The sequence below is a fragment of the Triturus cristatus genome, chromosome 1_2 (genome assembly GCF_964204655.1).
Source record: "Triturus cristatus chromosome 1_2, aTriCri1.1, whole genome shotgun sequence".
NCBI classification, from domain to species: Eukaryota; Metazoa; Chordata; class Amphibia; order Caudata; family Salamandridae; genus Triturus; species Triturus cristatus.
The window spans coordinates 1,015,386,758-1,015,410,946 of record NC_140580.1 but is presented as its reverse complement, the minus strand read 5'-3'; the positions used below and the strand labels follow the sequence as shown (position 1 = coordinate 1,015,410,946).

The window sequence follows — 24,189 nt, the reverse complement described above, 5'->3', positions numbered from 1 at the left end:
TTCCTTAAGCGGGAAGCCTTTAAACTATGCATCTAGGTTAATATGTTGTGAATCCATTGTTAATATTAAATGCCAAGCATCACAACTGTCACAGATGAAGAGGCACTGGAAAAAAGGCGCGATAGAAAATATGCATACCGGGGAACCCAAATGTAGATACAGTATGTACCCAGAGACCCAGAAGGGGCAGGGCGGCGCTACATGAATGTCCGGGGAGTATGTTTATTTACACAGCATCATGGTCTGGGGACAAAATGAATTTGATTGGTCAAAGCTTATGCAGGAACTTTCCAGGTGGTGAAGTAAAGCACAAGTGGACGAGGTGCAATGCGGACTTGGATTTAATGTTTGTGTGTGGTAAATCTTATTCGGGGGGAGAAAATAAAAGCTGAGAAATGGTTCACTCTGTACCAGGCCAACAACTGCGTGTGCGTTCCTCATGACCTGCAGGATGGCAAGCTGTCATTTGGAGCGTTTCAGATGGCGAAAGGGGGCGTACAGCATACATCTGTTAATCAGAATGAATGACTGACTGCACTCACACACCAGGAAGAGGAAGGTTAGAAAAGGTCAGGCTGCACCACCATATTGGATGATGAACCTCAGCAAACTAACCCCCACACAATAGATCCATAGACTTTCTCACAAGTGAGGATCTTTTCCAAGAAATGAAATGATGTTGTGAAACGCCAATAGCCTGTGACTTCAACGAGACAAGCAGGTACTTGCCAAAGAGAAAACAGCTGCTGTAGTTATTTTATCCCAGGGCCATTTATTAAATAAAGCTGATCACTTTCAGCTAAAGTGCCCTGGTGATTCACTCATGTTGTGTGGGCTGTCACAACATTGTGTAAGTTTGTGCGTTGTTCATTTTCCTTCTCTGCAGCCTTCTGAGATTGTGTGGATGCGCTTCTGCCTATGACAAGCTCCTATGCCAGTGAATACATTTTCTGCAAGACAAAGTACTTTGTTATTGAAACCCATGAGCAGGTCTATCACTGTGCTGCCTATGGCGAGTGCAAACTACACTCATTCGGCACAGCTTAAATTAATATTTTTTACTGCATGTATTTATTATGACAGTTTCAAGACAACTAGTAGTTTCATATAATATGCACTGCAAAGTAGATTTTTTGGAAGTCCTATACTGTAGCCTTGTTTCAAATACAAACCAGTGGGAGGAGCTGGGGAGTCAGAGCTTTGGAGGGAGCAAATTCAGAAGGGGGCAGGACAGTGCTACACTAAAGTCCGGTGAGTATGTTTGTTTACACAGTAGTGTGTGGCAGGGAGGGGCTTATTCGCCTGAGTGACTTTGCGGGGATTAGTGACAGACTAAGTCATTTGCACAGATTTCAGCAAATATAAAAAATAAAAAACCTGCAGGAAGAACTGCTGAGTCAGAGCTTTGGTGGGAATGAATACTTTGGGACCTTATAAGCATTTATCCATCACACACAACAAACGGGCTGAATGTGGCACAACATACAAAGCTGCCAACTTTAGGACTGGGGACTCGGGTTCGAGTCTCGGCTCGGGTTCTCCCCTCCCCGATCGTATACTCAATAAAATGAAACAATAATACAACAAAAAAGATAATGAAACAATGCCATATTAGTAAATGGTTGAACTAGCCGAAGAGTAGAGAATCGGCTGAACAAAAACCCTTCATGAACACGAAGAGGATCGATCTCTGTCATCAGGAAGCAGTGAATTGCGATGTGATAGAAAACCAAAGGATTGGCTGCATGCCCAGACGGGAGAGGGGACCATTGTGCGCTGTGAAGGAGCAGGACCGTGTTGCGATAGACGCCTGCGGACGACCAAAAGAAACAATTCAAGAAGCCACCATGGGACGGCAGGAGTATTCCTTGCACTTGGTTGCAACCCACGGAGATAGATTTGGTTCTGGAAGAGGAGAGGAGAGAGCTTCGCTGAGGGAAGACGCTACGGAGGGATATTTGCGCTTCCGTCTCCATTTGAAGCATTTTTCCTCAATATATTATTGGACCCTCAAGCCCAAATCTTCAGCACACCTCTGGACCAGTGGAAGACTCAGAAAGGCTACTGTGCTGCTCTGCTGAATGAAGGCCTGCTTCTCCGCTACCCTTCTGCCTGAGTGAAAAGGACTGGATTGCATCTTGAACCCAGGACCACCAGAGTGACTCCAAAGCCTAGTTGTCTCTTCTCCTAATCAGAACCTCAGGGACAGAAATGGTCCCAACCACCTGGAACCCAGGACCTGCACTCTGCCTGCTGTGGGTCTTGCCCCCACCCAAGTGGTGCCACCCCAGTCTTGGACCCTTGGAAGTGGGCCTGAAGGTGCTCTGACAGCCCCGCCGTGGTCCTGTGAGCAGAACCAATGCAACGCAATGTATTTCCTTGCAGTCACATCGGAACCACCGCAGTTCAACTCATCCCTGATGCAGGACTTCACATCACAGGTGCGATCCTTGGTAGGGGTTCCACTGTAGTGCTTAGTTTCTTCAAATAACAACACTTAGCTTCCTCGGAACTGCCATGGTGTGACACATCTTTGACAAGTCCTTCACTTCACAAGCTCCTCGTCACCGGCATCCTCGGCAACAATGCAGGACTTCACATCGCAGCCCCGCAGCTCCTCAGAAACATCACTGAGCGATGCATCCTCAACGCAGGATCTCCTGATGCTCTGCAACCATTATTTGAGGTACTTTGTTCAGTGGGCCGAGCTTGGTCCCTGTATCTGGCCCACACTCCATTAGGTCAGCCTGAACTTGTGACTTTGTCCGGGGCTGGTGTGACCAGATAACCACAGTTGCCGCTTTGTCCTTTTTGGAACTATTTTTGTTGTTTTGGTCTCAAATAAATTATCAAATTTTACTCTATTTCTGTTTGAAGTGCTGCATAAATAATTTACACATTGTCTCGGAGTTAAGCCTGACTGCTTCTGGCAAGATATCAGAGGGTTACGCACAGGTTAATTTGGGATTTACTTGTGACTTCACCAGGACAGGAATTATGGTTGTTGCTGGAGTAGGGTCTCACCCACCTCAACCAGTAACCCAATTTACTGCAGATAGTAGTTACTGATGACTGTTATTCTTTGAGTCACATATTCTGATTCGGGTTACTAATGTTTTTAGGATTCCCAGCCTTCCAGCAAAAGAAAACTACTAATGAAAGAGATGTATTATGTTTTGGGTAAATCAACAGTCATTAGGAGGTGCAAAGTATGTTATTGTTCCCGATTTGAAACATTATTATTTTGCTACACTATCTGTAATCACAGTGGATGCCAGCGTGTACTACTGGGTCTCCGCAGCGGACATACACCTCTGATGGCCTGGTGGAGTTACGGCCATCAGAGGTTTTGCCATTTATCTGTCCGCCCTATTTAAAGTGGGCATAGAAATGGCAAGTTTTTACTTTTGATAACCACCATCCAAAACGTAGTGGCAAGTGAAAGTAAAAACATTTCAATGATTGCCACAACACGGGAGATAGCTCCATTGCAAGGAGGTCATTGCCTTTTTCATTTCCAAAAAGAAAACCCCACTATGGGATTTTCATTTTGAAAATATAAAAAGTAATTGAAAGCATGCCGTACGGCTCCCTCATGTTGACAGGGCCATACAGCACACTTTCAAAACATTGACAGGTAGCACCGTCATGGTAAAAGGCATTTAGTTATTGGGCAATTGGTGTAATATGTTCAGGAGGGTTGGCCTTCTATTAAGAACTTGCAGGATGAAGTACAACCTTGGCGCAAATAGCAGAAGAATTAGAGAATTGGTTTGTTGTTATTAGTGAGGGATGGCCAGTGTGCCCACCTGAAGTAAGAGGTAACACAATTTAGTGTTTCCTTAAGGTGGCGATGGCAATATGTAAGTGGATGTAAAGCAAAAAGATGATGGATGGAGTGTTGAACATGGTCAAACATTCACCCCAGTCACAGATCTGGGTTTAATCCATCGTTATTTTGCTGGCTTTGCCATTTCAATTTGGACCCAGCAAGATGCAAATCAGCCATGACCCTGTTCCCCATGGTAACAGTCCAGCGCGAACTGCCAGACAAGGGTCTTCCTGGACTGGTAAACAAGCATCCTGGGACCGGTTTTGGAGCATGACCCCTCATCAGCCAAGCTAGCTTGAAACCGGTGTCGTAGCGAGTACAGACCCACGTCTGGGCATCCCCTTACCACTTAGGGTGAAAGTGCTACACAAAAAGATGATAAACAGAATGTTGAACATTGTTAAACATTCACCCCCAGTCACAGATCTGGGTTTAATCCAATGTTCTTTTGCTCACCACGCCATTCCAGTTAGGACCTAACCATATGCAAATCAGCCTTGACCCTGTTCCCCATGGGAACAGACCAGCCCAAACTGCCAGGCCTGGTCCTCTCTGGAACGTAAAACAAGCATCCTGGGACCAGTTCGGGGCATCACCCCTCATCAGCCAGGCTAGTTTGAAACCGGTGGCGACACAAAGAGATGATGGAAGGAATGTTGAACATTGTCAAACATTCACCCCCAGTCACAGCTCTGGGCTTAAACCATCGTTTTTTTGCTTGCCGCGCCATTCCAGTTTGGACCCAGCCATATGTAAATCAACCTTGACCCTATTCCCCATGGTAACAGTCCTGTCCGAACTGCCAGGCCAGATCCTCCCCGGACCAGAAAACAAGCATCCTGCAATCGGTTTTGGGGCATCACCCCTCATCAGCCAGGCTAGCTTGAAACCCATGGTGTAGCGAGCACGGGACCCACGTTTGGGCATACCCTTCCCACTTAGGGGAAAAATGCAACACAAAAAGATGATGGACATAATGTTGAACATTGTCAAACATTCACACCCAGTCACAGATCTGGGCTTAAGCCATCGTTATTTTGCCCGCAACGCCACACCATTCCAGTTTGGATCCAGCCATGTGCAAATCAGCCTTGACCATGTTCCCCATGGGAATAGTTCAACCAGCACTGCCAGGTCAGTTCCTCCCTGGGCCGGAAAACAAGCATCCTGGGACCGCTTTCGGGACATCACCCCTCATCAGCCAGGCTAGCTTGAAACCGGTGGCGTAGCAAGCAAGTGACCCCCATCTGGGCATACCCTTACCACTTAAGGTGAAAATGCAAAACAATAAGATGATGGACAGAATGTTGAACATTGTCAAACATTCACCCGCAGTGTTTAATCCATCATTATTTTGCTCACCATGCCATTCCAGCTAGGACCTAACCATATGCAAATCAGCCAAGACCCTGTTCCCCATAGGAACAGTCCAGCTCGAACTGCCAGGCCAGGTCTTCCTTGGACTGGAAAACAATCATCCTGGGACCGGTTTCGGGGCATCACTCTTCATCAGCCAGGCTAGCTTGAAACCGGTGGCCTAGCGAGTACTGGACCCTCGTCTGGACATACCCTTCCCATTTAGGGGCCGGTTATGATGCCGGACGGACCTGAGTCTATCCGACATCATTCTGGAACTGGAACCGAACAACCTCGGTTGCATTACAGGAATTAGGATGAAATCCTATACTTTGCTGTGGGAGCATGTATTCCGAATGGAATGCATACTCTCATAGCAAAATGCTAAGTTGCAGTTCATCCCTGCACCCCGAGGCAGGCACTTCAAGGTGCCTGTCACCGGGTGCAGGGATCAACGGGAGGCACCTATGGTGCCCCCTAGGCTGCCATTCGGTGGTCTTACACCCATGGGCGCCCTGCTGGGGCCCCCAAAGCTGTTCCCCACTGCCTTTTTGTGCCGGAAAGGCCGGCACAAAAAGGCAGTGGGAAACTGCCATCGTAATCCCTTGGCCAGAAAGAGAAGCGGCCGAGGGATTACTGTGGGCCTTCCAAACCCGTCGTAAGACTTGTTCGGATTCCCTTTCGACCGAGCCCATCGAAATGGCATGTTCGGAAGGGAATCGGAACCAGTGATTACGATGCGGACAGGAGGACTCCGACCAATGGTCGGAGCCCTTCCGGCCCGCATCGTAATCGGCCCCTTAGGGTGAAAATGCATCACAAGAAGATCATGGATGGAATATTGAACATTGTAAATCGACACAGGATTATGATGGAGTGTCTTTTGGTGGCCAAGTATGGGTTTGGATACCAATCAACCGGTGTATAATTGTGAGAAACTAGTGATCGGATGTTAAAAGTGGACTGCTATAGTTCGGATTCTGTTTCCATGAGAAATGCATTTTTTGTGTTGCTAATCAATGCTCAAGTGAGTCAGAATACAGAAGAGTCGCAGTGGCAAGACTTGGAGACAGACTCACCGGAGGAAGAGGTAAACCCCTATCCATCCAGGCCTTTACCTCTGGGTGGCATAGGCATGTACAATCAAGTCATAAAGAAGGGTGCAGATTAATACAGTGTGCAGCTGGAGGAAAGCTGGAGACTCTCTTACCATCTCAAGCCAGGAAACAATTTCTATCATGCTTCCTAGTGTACTTGATCAAGGCCCAAAGTTACAAATCTGCACCGTATCTCGACATGAGTTAATGAGGATTATGAGTTAAATTACCTGAAATAGGGAAAACCTTACAAACTGGGACGTATAAGGTCCTTTAACCCAATTTCAGGGAGTGGTCCTATTTACCACTTAGGTATTGTAAAAAAAAAATCACAAGACAGAAATATTGTGTCAAAACTAAAATCAACTCGCCGTTTGATGATTCTCCACAAAACATTCCCAAATATTGCACATTTGTGATTGGTTTGGACATGGAAAGTTATTGGGTGGTCTGTCAAGCAGGGGCTAAGGAAAGGGGGGGGGGGATAATTTTTCCATAGGAACTTTAGACACGGTTGCAGCCCAAACCTCTGAACGGATTTACACAAAATTCAAAAGAAAGCTAGATCTTGATCCAGAAAAAGGGCTTTTTATGTTTTGGTGTAAATCCATTAAGGCCTTTTGGAGAAATTAAGTTTAAACTAATTGTATATTTCATGCCACGGAGGATGCATGGAGCCAACAGATCTCATATCTTATGATTCCAGACTCAGTCCCGAGTCCTAAAAACATTTTTTTCAAAAACACCAGGAGGCAGGGTAGTTCAAGTTCAAGCGTGTTGATATTGCTTGGTTACTTAAAACCATTACAAATGTAAAAATATTTTAAACACAAATAAAAGCAGTTCATATGTCGTAGCACCATGCATCAGTTACAAATATTAAGCTCAATAGTTGTAGATAAAATTACTTGAGGATGCTAACTTTAATATAAAGTGCTTTTCATATCATAACCATTTTGCAGCAGGGTCCCCCTCCCTGAGCCACTAAAGGCCATGGGGACCCCAACCCCCAGAGCCAATAAACTAAGAAAAAGGGAGGGGCATGCGCAGCCTCCCTTCCTGAGCTATTAATGACCCCGGGGACCCCGCCCCCGGGCTGTTTAACTAGCTATGCCCATAGGAGCCCAATCCCGGAACACAGTGATTTTCCTGCCCACGCTGGCACGGAGATGGAAACCTGTGCTTTCTTCCGCTTCGGGGGAGTATCTTCAAAACTCCCATCAAACGGGAGCAAACAAAAAGTCTGCTCCTAGCGGGCTGGAACTTTGAAAATGCTTCTGCTGACTGGGAGCAGACTTTTGTTCTGTTTCCCTGTCCACAGTGACGATGGCAGGGAAACAGATCAAAATATTGCTCCTGCCTGGAGGGAGTAGCGTAAGTAGCTTCCCCCTGCGGGGGGGGGGGTGTAATGCTGACTCCTGCTGCATGTGGGAGCTGCTGGGGCCACGTGCCCCCAATGAATGTATGGTGGGTGCCCTGTGTGGGCACCAGGGCACCTACCTTTAATGATGTGGGCCCCTGGGATGGGTTCCACTGTGCCGAAAAATGGCTTGTGTAGGGGGGCCCCCATTGTACCCTCCCCTTTAATTTAAGAAGTGGCCTTGGGAGATGGAGTCTCCAGGGCCTAACAAGTCTTGGGGAGGGGGGACATGGGATTGGGTCCCCAAGGCTTAACAAGGCTCGGTGATGGGGTGATGTGGTCCGCCCTCCCCCTTTATTTAAAAAGACGGCCCTTTGGAATGGGGTCCCAAGGACTAACAAGGCTCAGGAAGGGAGACCTACGGCCCCCTCCCATTTATTTTTAGCAGTAGCCCTGAGGTATGAGGTCCCTAGGGCCCAAAGTGACACAGGGAGGGGGACTGCACGTTCCCCTCCCCTTTTTTGGATGTTATGGTCCAGGGGTGGGCTCCCCGAGGCCTATAATGGCTTGAAGAGAGGGGTCCTGCACCCTGTTTAATAAAAATTCCCTTTTGGATAGGGTCCCCAGGGCCAGACTCTGTGGCCAACCCGTCACTGCGCACGGATGAAGGCCATGTGTAGATTGGTGTTGGCTGCCTTTGAGGGGGTTGGCCAAAGGGCCACAACCTGCCATGCACAGTTTTAATAATAAATTTACAGCAAATATTATCAATGATGTCATAGTAGCTGTCATTAGTGATGTAATTTGTGAGGAATTAGCTTAGTTATAGTTACTTAAGATAACTTTAACTATAACTGCTGAAGTTCTATGGTTTTGTGTGTGTAAAATGTGAACCTACCTGTAATGTCCCTTAAACCTTCGGTTTTTTAGTGAATTTCAAAGGTATTTTAATTCTATTTCCTAACTATATTGTCCCTGTAGCCTTTGTTTTTTCAGTGAATATCTAGGTTTTCTTTTACGTTAAGTAATATTTAATTACCTTTTGTTAATGTACATATTTGAGGATTGCAGTGTGTATTGTGCTATTTCTTAACTTTGTTGTTTGTGGAGAGTGGAAATGTCTCACATAAGGCCGAAGCCCCAAGAAGGCCATGATGCCCATCACCTCTCATAGTTCCAAGACTGCCAAGGTGCTTATGCTTAGAGTCTTGGTATTCCTATTTACTGTATGTCAACAACAGTATTTCTTCCTTAACTGTAACATTCCAAAAATTGTCCTTGGTGAAGTTTCATCCCCAGTGGATGCAACATATGCCAGCTGTCTGCATCAGAGTAACTGAAAGATCCTCACAATAGTATTTTGAATATCAACAGTGAATGATTCTTTGCCTGTTAACTTTGGCAAACATAAGCAGTACATTGTCAGGCCAATTATAAACATTTGCGTCCTTTGTATAAACTTGGTACTTACCTACATTCTGTTGTTTATGGCTAATTCAGAGAATTTTATTCTTATCTCGTTTGAACAAGGTTTACCTGTAGTTGCAGTCAGTGGGAAAGGAATAAGGGAAAGGGAGTTTATATGCTCTCAAAAGATTTAACAGCAATCAAGAATGAACCTTCACCCACCCAGGCATCAACCTGCTGTCCGTGCGTTATGTCAGTGCAATTAGAATTATCACTAGACCCACTCTAGGCTGAATCTGCTTAGAGCCAAGCTGATTAAAATACTACCTGTACATCCACTATAATACTCCTTTGTGGACAATAAAGATTCTTGAGAGCTCATATCAAGCACTGATATACATATATTGCTGACATATTGCCGGTAAACATGATTATAGCACTGTTACTATATAGGCAACACCCAGCCAATTGAATGGCATGACAGTGTTGGCACTGTCTTCTACAGGTGTGGGAGAACTGTACCCCAAAATTGGTACACCTCAAAAACCCTGCCCATTGGATGGGGGAATCAGGGATGATGTTAATATCAATTTCATCAGGCAATGTATCCAAAGAGATGAGGTAAAAATCAACGTATACCAAAATATAATCAAATAATGAGGAAAGGGTGACTCAATAAAGTGAGTTCTAGAGTGGAATTAGGACTTTATGAAGATTTATTACAGAAAGTCAAGAGGTACAATACAGAATAATCAAATGTAGAAACTGAAGGGATGCATAGGAGAAATCAATTGCCATAAAATTGTACAGTAAAGAAAATTGACAAAATAAGAGAACAAAACTAAGGGTCCGATTCATGAAAGGACTTAAGACTGGTAAACTTGAGGTGGAATTTCCACACTCAGTTTGTGAATTGGGCCCTAAGTTGCAAATGTGCAGTACAACTAGTAAGAAATCGGACAGCATCAGTAGTAGCATAGGAAAGGTCTTCTAAGAGATCTGGCTCACCCCTAAAAACTAGGGCTTATTTAGGAAAGCTTCAAATAGAACAGCATGAAAAGTGTAGAACCATTGTGGTGTGAGCAAGGAAAAACATTTTCATCAAATCAGAATTCTAAATTTGAAAATCATCTTCAACATTACCATCTATGCACTAATTCCTACATGAATATTAACTCAGAGCTTCTGATCTAATGCCTTTCGGAGGTGTCAGAATAAACTAATTACAGAAACACCAATGAACTATTGTGAATAAATACAATACTGCATGCAAGCTGAAGATCCTTTGAGATATATAACACTAGTGAGGCCATGCTAGAGAGTCTTCTTCGCGAACAGTGTCATTCAGAAATATACAAACATGACTTGCTTGACTACGTGCCGCAGAAACAATAAACAGTGAACATGAAATCCATTTTGAACAAGATGGCGCTGACGCATGGATGAGGCCTAGCTGGCATTTGCCAGGAAAATTCACTTTAACAGATCATAGCAGAGCTGTTTCAAAGACAATTGTATTAAATCAGTATAACTATATGAATTCAAGTGTAGATACCTGTTAAGCACATTGTTAATAGTGCACAATCTTGTTTAACCCCTTAACCTCTTCAGTGCCCATGACGAGATACTCTCGTCATGGAGCACGGTTGCGCTGTGCCCATGACGAGACTATCTCGTCATGAACCCCGCCCGCTAATGTAACGCCCGGCACAGGGCGGGGAAAGGGTGGGGCACTGAAGGGGTTAACCGCGGCGCAAATTCTCCCGTGGTGCGGGAGAATTAAAGAGTGGGCAGGGCTGCGACGGCCAACAGACATGTGCAGCACCAGGGAGGTAGTGCTTGCGTCGACCATTGGCCGACGCAAGCACCGAACGGGTTAATACATAAATACTTCCTCATGGGACCAGGCTAACTTGATGAGATGGTATATGTAAGTATATGTTGGGTCTGCAAACATTCTCAGTCATTGTCATACACATCAGTTAGTGCCTATAACTTGTTTTCAAGGTCATGGAAACTTTCCAAAATCCTGTCAATAATCACTGCCATTCAAGGTATGTGTGCCATACTCTGAGTTTTATTCACAGCATATGCAAAGTATGTAAATAACAACATCCATGGGCTTTACCGAAAGCAAGTCATATTTATATATTTTGCTTAATTTTGGATACAAAAAGATAGTACTCGTAAATACCCTTTGTGAATTCTTAAAGTCGTAAACTTAGACGTTTAGTCTAAGTTTAGCCCAAATGTCTAAGTTTACCTTTGTAAATTGGGCCTACAGTTTCGACCTAACATCTACTTGAATTTGAAGTCTGACTGTAGAACTAAAGTCTAAGTTTACACTTGAAGTTTAACTTTAGATCTTAATTATAACTTTAGACCTCATGTCTAACTTTTTAGCCCTAATGTCTACTTTTAGACGTGAAGTCTAACTTTAGACCTGAAATCTAACCTTAGACCTGAAGTATGAATTTAGACCTGAAGTATGAATTTAGACCTAAAGTCAAAGTTTAGACCTAAAGTCTACTTTTAGCTCTGAAGTCTAACTTTAGAACTGAAGTCTAACTTTAGTCCTAAAGCCTGAGTTTAGACGTCATTTCTAAATTTAGACTTTATAAACTATGGCCAGATGACAAGTCGTAGTTGTTGAGACTGGACTTGGGTAAGGACAGTTGGGGCCTGATTCAAAAAGGTAAACTTAGACCTAAAAACTTACTTTAGACCGGAAAACTAAGTTTAGACCTGAAAACTTCAGGTCTAATGTTAGACTTCAGGTCTAAAGTTAGATTTGAGGTCTAAACTTAGACTTCAGATTGAAACTGAGACTTTAGGTCCAAACCTAGACTTCAGGTCTAAACTTGGACTTTAGGTCTAAACTGAGACTTCAGGTCTATACATATGACTTGATTCACAAAGGACCTCTGCATTTGTGGCAGAGGCCTTTCATCGTGGGGGAGTCTCCACACTCGGGGAGGAATCGCTGCAGTGAGAATACTCATTGCAGAAATTCCGCCCAAGTGCTGCGACTCCTCCACGACTGTGTGGACTTCACCATGAGTGCAGAGGCCCTTTGTGAATCAGGCCCTTAGACTTTAGTGGTAAACGCAGACTTCAAGTCTAAACTTAGACTTCAGATCTAAGTTTACGTTTGTGAATCATGTCCTTGGTGTTTATAACTCGTGGGCATGCTTATCTCTCCATCTCTTTCCTGGAGCCTAACACTAGTTCCCACACATCCAATTGTGTTGTTTGGTATCTGTTGTCACTGCTTGTGTGAGTACAGAATATTCACTCCCTCCTGAACTTCCACCACTCAGGGCACAGAAACTGTTCTCACTGGGCAACTGAAGTGATAGAAGAAACTGTGAGCCTGATTTATAAAAGCATGGTAACAGGCAAATGTTGGAAAAGCAAAGTTAATGTCATTTCATCCACAAGAATAATGTGCACCGGAGGGTTCTTCATCGAGGGAATTACTGATTCCACCTTGAAAAAAGCATAAATTCTACTAATCTGGGTTTGAATCAGGGTATCCTTGTTGTAACATCAAAACAAGAGCCCTACCGGTGGAGGACAACACTGTGTGCTGTGGCATGCCTCTCTGTTCATCCTCCTTGACCTATCAGTGGCATTAGACACATTCAATCATGAGCCACTTCTTCCCGTCAATGCCCTCGTATGGGTTTAGGTGGTACTAATGACGCTTGGCCACACTTGCACGACCCGTGGGTGGATCCTGCGGAGCATATTTTTTATATCTATATGAAGCCTTTGGAGGTATTGAGGGACATCTTGGATATCTGAATTCACCATGACGCTGACGGCACCCAGCTTTATCTCTGTGTTTCTTCATTGGGAATATCCGCTGCACAGAGAGGTCTCAGCGCCACTGAGGCCCCTAGGGCCTTCTCTCTTCTGAAGTCTAGTCATGCAAAATTGGATTTCGTCTTCTCCTTTCCCTGCTTCCTCTGGTCAATGGTGGTTTATAGTATTAACCACACGCACCACATCCCCTACTGCAGTTGTTCTGCTCAATCCCCCCAGATTTACTTTTGAATTGTAAATCTCGAGTAGTGTACATTGGCAAATTCTGAAATATTTCACTATTATTTGTTGAAAGAAATTGAGCTTTTAAAAAAAATATTCTTCTGATTTCCGTCCTTCCCCCAAGGTTCTCGTGCTCTAGGGTGGCGTGGGGATAGTTGTATTCTATCTGACCTTTTTTCTTTAACACCACAGCATCCCAAAGTTGTTATTCACACAGATCCTGTGCTTATTAGTGATTCACGCATAGTATATCACTTTGTATTGTCTTCTGCTCACTTTCACTGGTTATCTTCGCTTTGGGTGCATGTTAAGCTTGGTTGAATCATTTTCAATGCGCTTGCCATGAAAACGTCTGTCTGTCTCAGGGGGAGTCGGCATATCGCTGATGGATGCATCACCTATGAGGCTCAACACTAACAATCTGTGCTGAGGTGAGTGGTCCATAGAGCCTTTTCAGCTTCTGCTCCATACAGGGCCGTCATTATGTGGTGGGGGTAGCCGGGCTGTTTACCCTAGATCGTGCACTTCAAGGGGTCTCGCAAGCTGGGGCCCAGGTACGCAGAAGAAGGCAGAAGTCCAGAGTTAGTGTGGTAATTAGGTAGATATGTACAGGGGCCATAATAATAATAATAATCCACATTTGTAAAGCGCAAACAATCACCCGTAAGGGTCTCTAGGCGCTGGGGGCCGTCGGGAAGATTAAGCAAGCTATTGCCCAGAGTCGCATGGTGCTGGGCTAATTTGCTGCTGACGTTGGGGATCGAACCGCAATCCCCAGATTCCGGAGTCAATCACCCTGGCCGCTGCGCCACACCTCTTCCACCGATCCCCAATGTTAGATTATCCCAAGAAAACTTATATACATACCTGCAATTAAAGGAACCATCTTTTGATAAGGCAAAAAAGTTATCTATGCCCAGTCTTAAATCATCAACAATCAGGAACAAGAGGCATTCTAGAATGTTACTTTGATCGATGGAATCTGCCTGGGTTTTGAGACATGCTGTGACGTCATTCACAGGAAGGAATGCCCCTTTAAACGTAGTGCTGTTGATGTGTTCATTCCTGATGTAATGCCTCGCCCACGGCTGCAAGGTCCTTCAACGATCTTTGAAAATAAAAGCATTTATTGCTGTTTCATAAAAATTAAGATTTCTCAGTTGAGTTTAAGAGACTTCAACAACTATCTTTCTTCTTTGTTTGTGTTCAGACAGCAATGGTGTTGAATTGCGTCCCCTGATACAGGTAAATATTTAACTTGATGGTTACATAATGTTGAAGGAAGGATTTAAACTGACATTTTAATTATTTTTTACCAATGGTTGTCTTTGACTCTGCTCGACTGTTAGTTTCCTGTATATTTTGGTAGCAGGAAGCGTAGGCCTTCTGTGCTGTACTTATTGCTTCCATTGTGAATATGGGCACAGAAGAGAAGAGGCACATTTTTCCTGCGAGGCTGATGCATTTTAAACACCCGACAATTCAAAGGCAGTTGCATGACAGAGTCCCTGATCAGTCGCTAAACCATCCCAAGTGATCGGGTGTAATCTTTCCTTCCTTGAACATGCAGCTTTGCTCAAATGCAGCGCCTACTCCCTCTGATCTTGTGACTTCACTCATGGTAGGTTGTTCCACAACTCTTGGGTATTAGCATTAATTATGTTTTGGATACTGGCACGTATACTTGCAAATTGCAGACATTATATGGCCATAAAATTCAATACCACCTTATATAATTGTATTACCATATATTCAGTTTTCTTTGAGGTTTGTATCGCAAATGCTTCACAATGCATCATTCTGGGCTACTGCTAATAGCCCAAGTTACTTCGCAGTAATTAACTCCGTTTTTCAGTAATCTGGTCTTCAAACCTTATCAAGCTTTCACCAACATACTTTCTTCCCCTCCTCACTACAAGCCACTAGTGAACCAAGAGGCAAGTGGTCATGTGCCCCCTAGAGGTGGAGCCACAGCATTGCATATTACACCACAGATGACAGGAAATAACACAGCTCAGATAATGAGCCCTTATATTTCACGGTTCACTCAAATGGGAGGAGGAAGAAAAAGGAGGCAAAGTGAAATAAAATAGCTGCGTAGGTTAACCTCAATTTTTGCAAATCGAGGATGCCGGGTTGATCACAAGAATTTCATGACAGAGCTCGCTCTGTGGAACCTTGTTTGCCTCTTGTATTTAGCCCCTGGGAGCAGCTCAGCTTTTAGATGGGCTGCGTGGCCCTTCACTACTACCGGACGTTGGGCTCGAGCCTTCAGTGGTTCAACCACCTCGACTGGGCCAGATTAAAAATAAATGTGTTTCTGTCTTTGACTACATCGAATGCCAGCCCTGAGTGTGCACATAGTCCGTTCAGTTTTTCCCCGCTCTGTAATCTATGGGCATGTTCTATGATTGCCCCAATCTATCAATTTGCATATCTCACTAAGGTGTTTGTGCGTGCGAGTATAACTTTATGTAGCCACCACATGCCATAAATATTTCCCAGCACAGCTGCTGTGGTGTTCTAAGTGTGACATATTTTTCCTGGCTAAAGAAATCAGTGAGCAGGTGGAGTGGCAACATGCGAGAGGTAAGTAGTAAGGGGTGACCACGGAATGTCTCGTTTGGCTGATAATCAGATAGATTGTAGAATATTATTTATCAAGTCTACGATTATGACATACCAAGTTCTACCATTGCTGAACCTTGAGATTGTCTGTGGATTTCCAATTAGATGTGATTACCTTAAAGCAATTGCTAATGAAAGGTCTATTAAATTACCAATGTGTCTATTATTAGACCACATGGGATGCAAGTCACCAAGGAAAGGTTTGTCTACAGAGAAGGTAGCCGGCATCTTAGTAACAGCAAGAATTCTATCTCAAACTTGAACCCAAAAAGTAGAAACCTTCTGCCATAGAAAGAACATATGAACTTCAGAACCTGAAAGTGAGTTACAACGCCAATATGAATCTTGTTTAAGAAGCTTGAGTTTAAATAGACAAGCTGGAGTATAAAAAAGTCTATTGTAAAAGTAGTACAATGTTTGTGTTAAGCTTGCTGGACATCCAGTAGTATTTTTTTTAACCCACATTTTCTCCCAAATGGATAAAGGACAAGTGCATTGCAAATCAAGTTCCCATAAAGTTTCTTGTTTGGACTTAGATCTGTTATGATTGGGTGTGATAAGATGCTCATAGTTTAGTGATGCTGTAGAACTGGTGTGTGGAGGAAGAGGGTAAGACTGCAAATCCCCAGTGTTGTGCGCGGAGGAAGAGAAAGTTTGAAGTGCATTGAGAAGGAGATCCTTAAGTAAGATATACTGTTCACTGAATATGGGTGATGAACAAAAATAATCAGTGAGGGATTACAAAGAAAAAACAGAGTTATTGCCCTTATCAATCCAACTTCTCCACATGAGTGGTTTCCCGTTAAATGTAAGGTGTTTATTGTACCATATAGGGATGTTGAAAAATGTATCATATGAGTGTTTATTGGAAAGAAAAAAAGGCTTGAATAGGAAACAAGAATGTGATAATGTGGTCAGCACCCAGAACCTGGGATATTGAACCATGAAGAGGATATGATTGTGAGAAAAAGGAGGGATGAGTGCAGACTCTAGTTGGAACCACAGTTTAGAGGTAGTTTCGATAGGAACTGAGAAGGAGCCTCGAACTTGCTTTATAACAAATGCTTCATGGTAAAGAGAAAGATCTGAAAAAGCAACACCTCCTGCAGACTTGGGAAGCTTTAGCCTTTCTAAGGAAGTCTGAGACCTTTTACCATTCCATAAGAAATTAGACAAAATGTTATCTAATGGTGAAATACTTCTTAGGGATCTTGATGGTAATAATCTGGAGAAAAAAGTTAACACTTGGGAGTAGCATCATCTTTATAGTATCCAAGCGACACCACCAGGACAAGAACAAGGGTGACCAACCCTTAACAACACGGGTAATTCTGGTAATCATACATTTCTTATTCATCCTTACTGTATCTCTAATGTTATTGGTGTAAAGAATTCCCAGATATTTAATCTTGGTAGAGTACCAGAAATGGCCGGCTTGTAAGAAGAGGTCTTTAATACAGTATTTATTTAAGGGCATGACTTCAGATTTGTCAACATTAAGCTGAAAACCTGAGACTTCAAGTATGAATGCAGTGCAGCTAAAATGGTTGGAAGAGAAGCCTCCGGTTGTGAGATGAATAAGAGAATATCCTCCACATATGAAGTATATTTAATATGAGTGTTTTCCATTTAGAAACCAGAAAGAGTACCAGACGGCTTTAATTGATGGAGAAAGGGTTCTAATGCAAGAATAAATAAAGGGCAGCCCTGTGGAGTGCCTCTATTAAGAGAGTAATATGGAGATTGAATTCCATTTACAACGACAGTTTAACGAGGGGGTGAATAATCAAAGAAATCAACTGTAAGAACTGGGGTCTAAAACTGTGCCACTTATGAGCTTTCATGACAATTTGGCAATTGACCCCGTCAAAAGCATTTTCAGCATCTAAAGTGAGTGCAGCAAGAGAGGAGGTGAGTTTAGTTGCCCTTTTAATAATATTTTGAAATATACAGGTATTATCAGCTATGTTCCTATGTTTAACGAAAACCGGATTGATCTGAAGCAATGAGATCAGGAATAAGGTCAATTAGTCTAAGAGCAAGAGCCTTTGCAAACATATTACAGTCAGTGTTGATCAAAGAGATGGGGCAATCATTTTGACAAAATGTTAAATCACTGTCCTTTTTCGAATAACGCAGATTGCTTCCTCCGCGAAAGTTCCCAAAAAGCATTTTGAGGAGAGAAAATAATTAATACATTTAAAGAGTTTAGGAAAGAGGAGATGAGAGTAATGAAGGTTACAAATTAAACGGTAAAACCGTCCTGTGCAGGCGCTATACTCTTTGGCAAACATTTAGCCGCCAATATTAATTCTTTAATTGTGAAGGAGGATTCAAGAGATGAACTGTCTACATCAGTGGAACAGTGTGGTTTAAGTTTTAAAAAGTAAGAACCTATAGGATCTTGTGACTGAGTAGTTTCTAGCGTGTATAATTTCTGGTAGTAATCAGTGAAACAGGCAGCTATATCATTATCATGGAACAACTGAGTACCTGTAGTATTTGTAAATGATTTAATAGTAGCTTTTTCATTTCTGCCTTTTAAGTAATTAGCCAGCAGATTTGTTCTTACCACCATAAAATTTGGCATTGACTTTAAGAAGCATTCCACAAGCGGATTCTGTAGCGATGTTAATGTATTGATTCTTGACAGCAATTAAAGCTTCTAGATCCGATTTGCTGTTTTTACATGTATATTAAGTATGTTCCAGAGATTTGATATTAGCTAGAAGGGCAGTGAACTCTTTTTCCTGCCATTGCTTTTTGGAGGAAACATAGTTGATCATGAAGTCCCTAGACGTCACTTTAAATGGGTCCCAAACAAACTGAAAGTGAGTTTCGTCTGTATCGTTTTGGTTAAAAAAATCAGATACAAAGGTTTCATAAAAAACCAAGAAAGATTTATCGGAAAGGAGTGAGTTATTAAACCTCCATTGTGATTTTGGGTTGCATTCTTCAAGAAATTCGATGTCAGTCAATATGTGGAAATGATGATCCGAAATTAAAATTGACCCAATCTCAGAATTAGTGAGGTGAGGAAGCAAGGTTTTACTTAGAAAAATATAGTATATTCTGTTTTGAGAATGATGGGGGGCAGAATAAAAGGAATTTTCTCTAAGCTATGGATTACAAATTCTCCATGAATCAGACAAGGAATGGTGGGAGATAGTACATTGAAAGGCTTTGTGTGGTTTATGGGAAGAAAACTTAGTAGAGAACAATCGATGTAGAAAAGGGCCTAAAACTTGGTTGCAGTCTCCACCCAATATGAAATTCTCACAGTGGCGGCTGCAACAAACGCAAAGGGGGCAGGAGGGAGGGAACGCTGGAGGGGTTGCGTTGCACAGGAGGGTTTAGTCGCGCCCCCTCTCTTCTTCCTGGTCCCACAGGCCCCTGGGACAGACTCCCATCCAATCTCCGTGCTGCAGAACAACGCAGGGATTGGCCTGAGCGGGCTGAAAAGACGCTTCATTCAGGTCAGGGAGTCGGTGGGGTTTCTCCAGCCCGGCTGCTCGATGCAGCCGGGCTTTAGAAACCTAAGTGTGCATGTGTGTTTTGGTCGGCGTGAGGCGGCTGGCCAAAACACATATGTACACTTAGGGAGTGCAGATACCACTCCTCTTCCCCCTCCTATGCCTCAACCCCTCCCTACAGCGCTGGTTGGGAGCCAGCAATAACAAATAAAACAATGCTAGAACAACATTTGATTTTTTATTATCTGGCTCTGAGCCAGGCAGTGGCGTGACGCTCCTCCACCATTGCGGAGGAGCTGCCGCTGAATTCTCGGAGTAATGTTCTTCGATTTTTTGAGAGATCAATTTTCAAATATTGGAATCAGGGTGTGTAAGACTATATACCTTTAGTATTGTGAAAGCAGTATTGTCTATCTTAAGCGCTACTACTACCCATTGGCCTTCAGTGCCACAGTTGTTTTAGGAAATAAGCATCATTTTATAAGTTTATGACACAGAATGACCACACGGAACCACGCCGTCATGAGCCACGGTTGCCGTGTGCTCATGACGGAGTGGTTCCGTCATGCCGCGGCCGTTGGCGGCCGCGCCGCCCACGCGGCGCTAATTCCCCGCCTGTGCGGGCGATTAGCGCTGTGGGCGGAGTCATGACGGAACCCCTCCGTCATGAGCACAGCCCAACCGTGGCTCATGACGGCGTGGCTCCGTCATGAGCACCGGGCCACCGCGCTGCCCCCCCCACACCCCCCAGCGCTGCGGCAGAATTTCCGCCGCAGCGAAGGGGTTAAGTGACTTTTGGCTCTACAGGAGCATTTTTATCCAGACGGCACTGGACAACATTTTGAAAGTGAACTTTGTTGAAGGAGATAATTGTATTGCACAGAGTCAGCACATTTAGTAATAATAATTAAATTAATTTGTGTCAGAGGTCCAAGCAGAGCCTGCCTTTGCTAAGATATCCCCTATCGGCGTGTGCAGTGAGAAATGTGGTGCCCTTGCTGGTAGTAGTGAATTAAATGAGGAAGCAGTGGTCCCTTTTGTGTTGGATGAGCAGGGACTGGCCCCTGAACACAAACATCCCATTACCTCCCCCAGCTCACCTAATTGACCTCACACAACTATGGTTTTGTTGATGTGTGTAAGCAGGGGTCGGGGTGAAGGGAGGGCAAGAAAGGGGGGCTAAAGCACATATATACATATATATTTATTTGCTGCTAGAGATTTCAGTTAAAATGTTAAAGTGATAATTCTAGCCTCCATGTCTTTAGTAGAATCCAAACCTGCTGTCACGCTAGTGGGGGAGATTTTCCACTTTACTGCCTGCGTCTAAAATGATCTCACAAATGTGTGTCAAATGCAAGCGATGCTTGAGTCAGACAGACAGACAGACCACATACACACACCCCTGCATTATAGGCCAGGTACCCACCCCCCATGTTATTATCTTACTGTGCGCAGCACGCACTCTGCCCCTTTATCAAGGTATGCAGGTTATACATATATACATGTATACATATATACAAACAACTAAACCAGAAAAATATCACACTGGTTTCATCTATAAAACCCGCAAAATAAAAATAAATATATAATTAAAACAGTTTAGTTCACTTCTCCATCACCTGTACCATTAACCCACCAGCCTATGGCTTAATCAATTATTCGTGAAAAATAGCTGGTGAGCGCAGCGCAACATGTATGGTTTTATTGTACATACATATATAAACAAATGAACGAATGAATGAATACATATGTAAGTAATATATGTCTTTTCCGTCCGACAAATCTTTGGCCTGAGGATAGCGCCAAAGACGCCGGCTGTATGGATTGATAATTTTTGTTTTAAAAAAATTGCCCTGTGGGGGCGACGCAAGTGAGGGTGGGTGGGGGGGCGTGAGTGAGGGAGGCAAGCGGGGGGGGGGGGGGGCGCAGGTGAGGTGCCAGCCGGGAGAAGGGTGGCTCGGTCCAGCCCTGCTTTCATGCTCCAGTAACGAGGCCTTTGGCGTGGGTGGGAGCGCAGGGCTCCGCATCATCATCACAGAACAATGGAGGAAGAGAAAAAGGCGGAAACGGACTTCCACGTTGCGCATCACCACCAAAAGATCATATGAAAGAGGCCATTTTATGGGTCATTAAAACGCAGCGAGGGAGCGAGAGGAGGGGAGGGAAAGAAGAAGACGGTGCAAGGGAGAGATACTGGACAGAGAGAGGCAAGGGGGGGAGGGGCAGGGAGAGGCAGGGAGAGAAACAGTGAAGAGGGCCGGGAAGGGAGAAACAGAGACGAGAGGGCAGAGTTAGATTGGACGGCGAGGAGGTGGGGAGAACGGGAAAGGCAGAAGGGGGCATTTTATGGGTCATTAAATTCAAAGGGGAGACTGGAGGAAAGACAACATTGGATTTAAAGAGAGAGAAGGGCATGTGGTGGTGGGGTCAGGGAGAGGCTGAGAGTATGGCAGGACGAGACCGTGAAAGCGAGAGGCGGTAAACAGGTAGTGAGAGAGGAAAACGAGGAGCACCTGTGGAGGGGACACAGAGAGCAGAGGGGGGAGGGCAGCGAAGAATGAAAGAGTGAGGCGGGAGGAGGGAGAGACACGTTACGGAGGGTGGCAGGCAGAGAGATGGGGAGCAGAGAAATGGAGGGCGATGCACAGAAAAGAGGAGAAGAGGGCAAGTCAGGGAGAAGCACGGAGAGGGAGATGCAGAGATGGACAAAGTGGGACGGCAACATTGGGAGGGCAATGGAAAAGAAAGGTAAGAACGACAAGGGTGAGACTAAAGAAAGGCCTGGTGAGAAAACCAGACTGGTGAGAGAAATGTGGAAGGGGTTGAATGATGGAGCAAGAGAAAAGCAAGGAAAAGAGAGGGCAAGACAAGAGCAGACACTTGGAGACGAGAAAAGATAGGCAGAGAGAAAGCAACTGAAGTAGAGGGGTCGACGAACACAGACAGCGAGAGACAGGGAGACAAAATGACAGAAACAAGCATTGGCCGCGCGGCCGTGAAAGTGAAAGTGATCGCGGGCTGTATGGGTGCCCGCTAGTGGTGCGCTTAATGAGCCATGACGAGACAGGAAAGCCAGATGGCGCCTGTTCTCGTAACTGTGCGTGTAACCGCATGCTCTAGGCCACACAAAAAGCATGTGGTGAGCTTTTTGAAGCCCAGTTACTAAAAGTCTCGCCAGAGCAGCACATGCGCTGGCTCAGGCGAAACTTAAAAAGGAGAGGTCAAGTGAGGAAAATAGATGAAAAAGTAGAGGAAAGAAGAGATAGCAAGAAGAAAACATAGACAGGATGTAAAGTAGAGAGAAGGCTATACAGGAAAAGGAAATTCCATAATTGCAGGTGAAAGAAGAATGAAAAAAATGTACATCCCTAAGGATAAGGGGATAGCGAATCACCAAATGAAGACAAGTGAGAACAGGAACACAGCATAAACAAGGAAATATAATAGGTACGGCACTAAAAACATAATAAGGACAAAAAATTAAGGATCAGGCTTAACCAAGGCTGCAATATTAAACGTAAAAATAAATATTTAAATACAATGACAGGAATAAATACTTACCACAAATGACATAAACATTTCTTAGATGGTATTGAAAAGACGAGGTGGTGGTAACGAGGGTAAAAGTAAGCATCCAACGGATGACTATCGCTGAAACATAATAAAAGGGTGTTAGCTAAAAACTGAAAAAAGTTAAAAAGAGGAACAGAAGATCAATACAAGAACATTTAACAAGCAACCTGAAAAAATAAGTGAATTAAACAGTTAAGCATTAGCACTAGTTGCAATGTTCATATTCTCCTGACCATGCGCTCGCAGAAAGACGTTTAGACAGTATGGGTACTCAAAAGTATATGATTTGTCTTTATAAGTGATTTAAAAATAGCATGGGTGGACAAAACCATATCTAATATTCAAGGTCTTCAGCATTTCCAGAAAACTCTTTCTCCTTGCTGCAGTGGCACTAGAAATGTCTTGCGAAAAATAGACTCTGTTGCAGCCGTAAGTACCTGCATTAAGTCTGTGAACTGTAGAAAGAGAAAAATAATTCCCCAGGGTCATGCCTAAGGGGATGCGGAGGATTTAGGGCCTATGCAATGTGCTCTTAGTATGCTTATGGCACCTAAGATCTGGTAGGTGAACGATGTAAGGAATGTATTTTTGCAAGAAACTGATCATGTTAAAGACCTCTGAATTCTCTGGCTCTGAATTCTCTGGCATACCATATAACCTAAAGTTATTCCATGGATTTCTATTTTGTAAATCTTCAGTGAGTTTTTTTAGTTGAGAAATTTTCTTTGTCAAATGAGAGACATCAGGAATGGAATCCTCCACATCACTGACTCGCTGTTCAGTAGCAGAAATTCATTGTTCATGGACCATTTTAATTTAATATGCTGAAGAGAAGCATTAGTCTCAACAACAAAGGGCTTTAAAGCTCTAAGTTCCTCTGTGATATCCTCCAAGGGGAAAGATGTATGAGACTTTGAGGGAGACTCTTAAATCTTTTTTAGGTCGCTTATGGATTTTTGGAGATAGCACCTGACTCTGAAGGCCCACTACGTTCACAACCACTTTCCATGATGGCAGAGAGATAGTCTAGACTAAGTTCTTTTTGAAGTCAAGATCTTTTAATGATAGGTTTTGTAGTAACAGAGGATTGTTTAGGACCTCACTTTGGTCCACGGGGTTTACCCATATGGAAGAGGCAACCAGAGACAAAGCGTTATTTTATGCACTGTAGTAGTCCCAAAATAACTAAAGAGTAGCTGATGCCCAGAGTTATGATTCCCTCCTCTAAGGGATAAAGAACCTCAGGAGAGCGGTGAGGAGAATTCAAAATGACGGCCGTTTCAAAATAATAAGCCTCGATGCATTATCCATTGTCGAGTGCCAGGGAACAAGCATTAAACAAGCCAAAACTGTGGTGTCCGTCATCCAACGTTAAATAAAAAGGCTTTCAAATGCAGAATCTTCATTGCA

At 43.8% G+C, this 24,189-nt stretch overlaps 1 protein-coding gene across 7 annotated transcripts in view; it reads right to left on the bottom strand.

Annotated features, from left to right (window-relative positions):
• LOC146868603 (endogenous retrovirus group PABLB member 1 Env polyprotein-like) overlaps positions 1-24,189 on the bottom strand; it is a 349,779-nt gene that overhangs the window by 309,878 nt on the left and 15,712 nt on the right. For all 7 annotated transcript variants that reach the window (XR_014963081.1, XR_014963082.1, XM_085611957.1 and 4 more), the window contains one exon: positions 22,768-22,857. Coding sequence is in view for 3 of the 7 variants with exons in the window: in XM_085611957.1 (XP_085468083.1) it covers positions 22,768-22,785 (18 nt within the window). In the remaining 4 variants the exon portion in view is untranslated. The remainder of the gene's footprint in view (positions 1-22,767; positions 22,858-24,189) is intronic.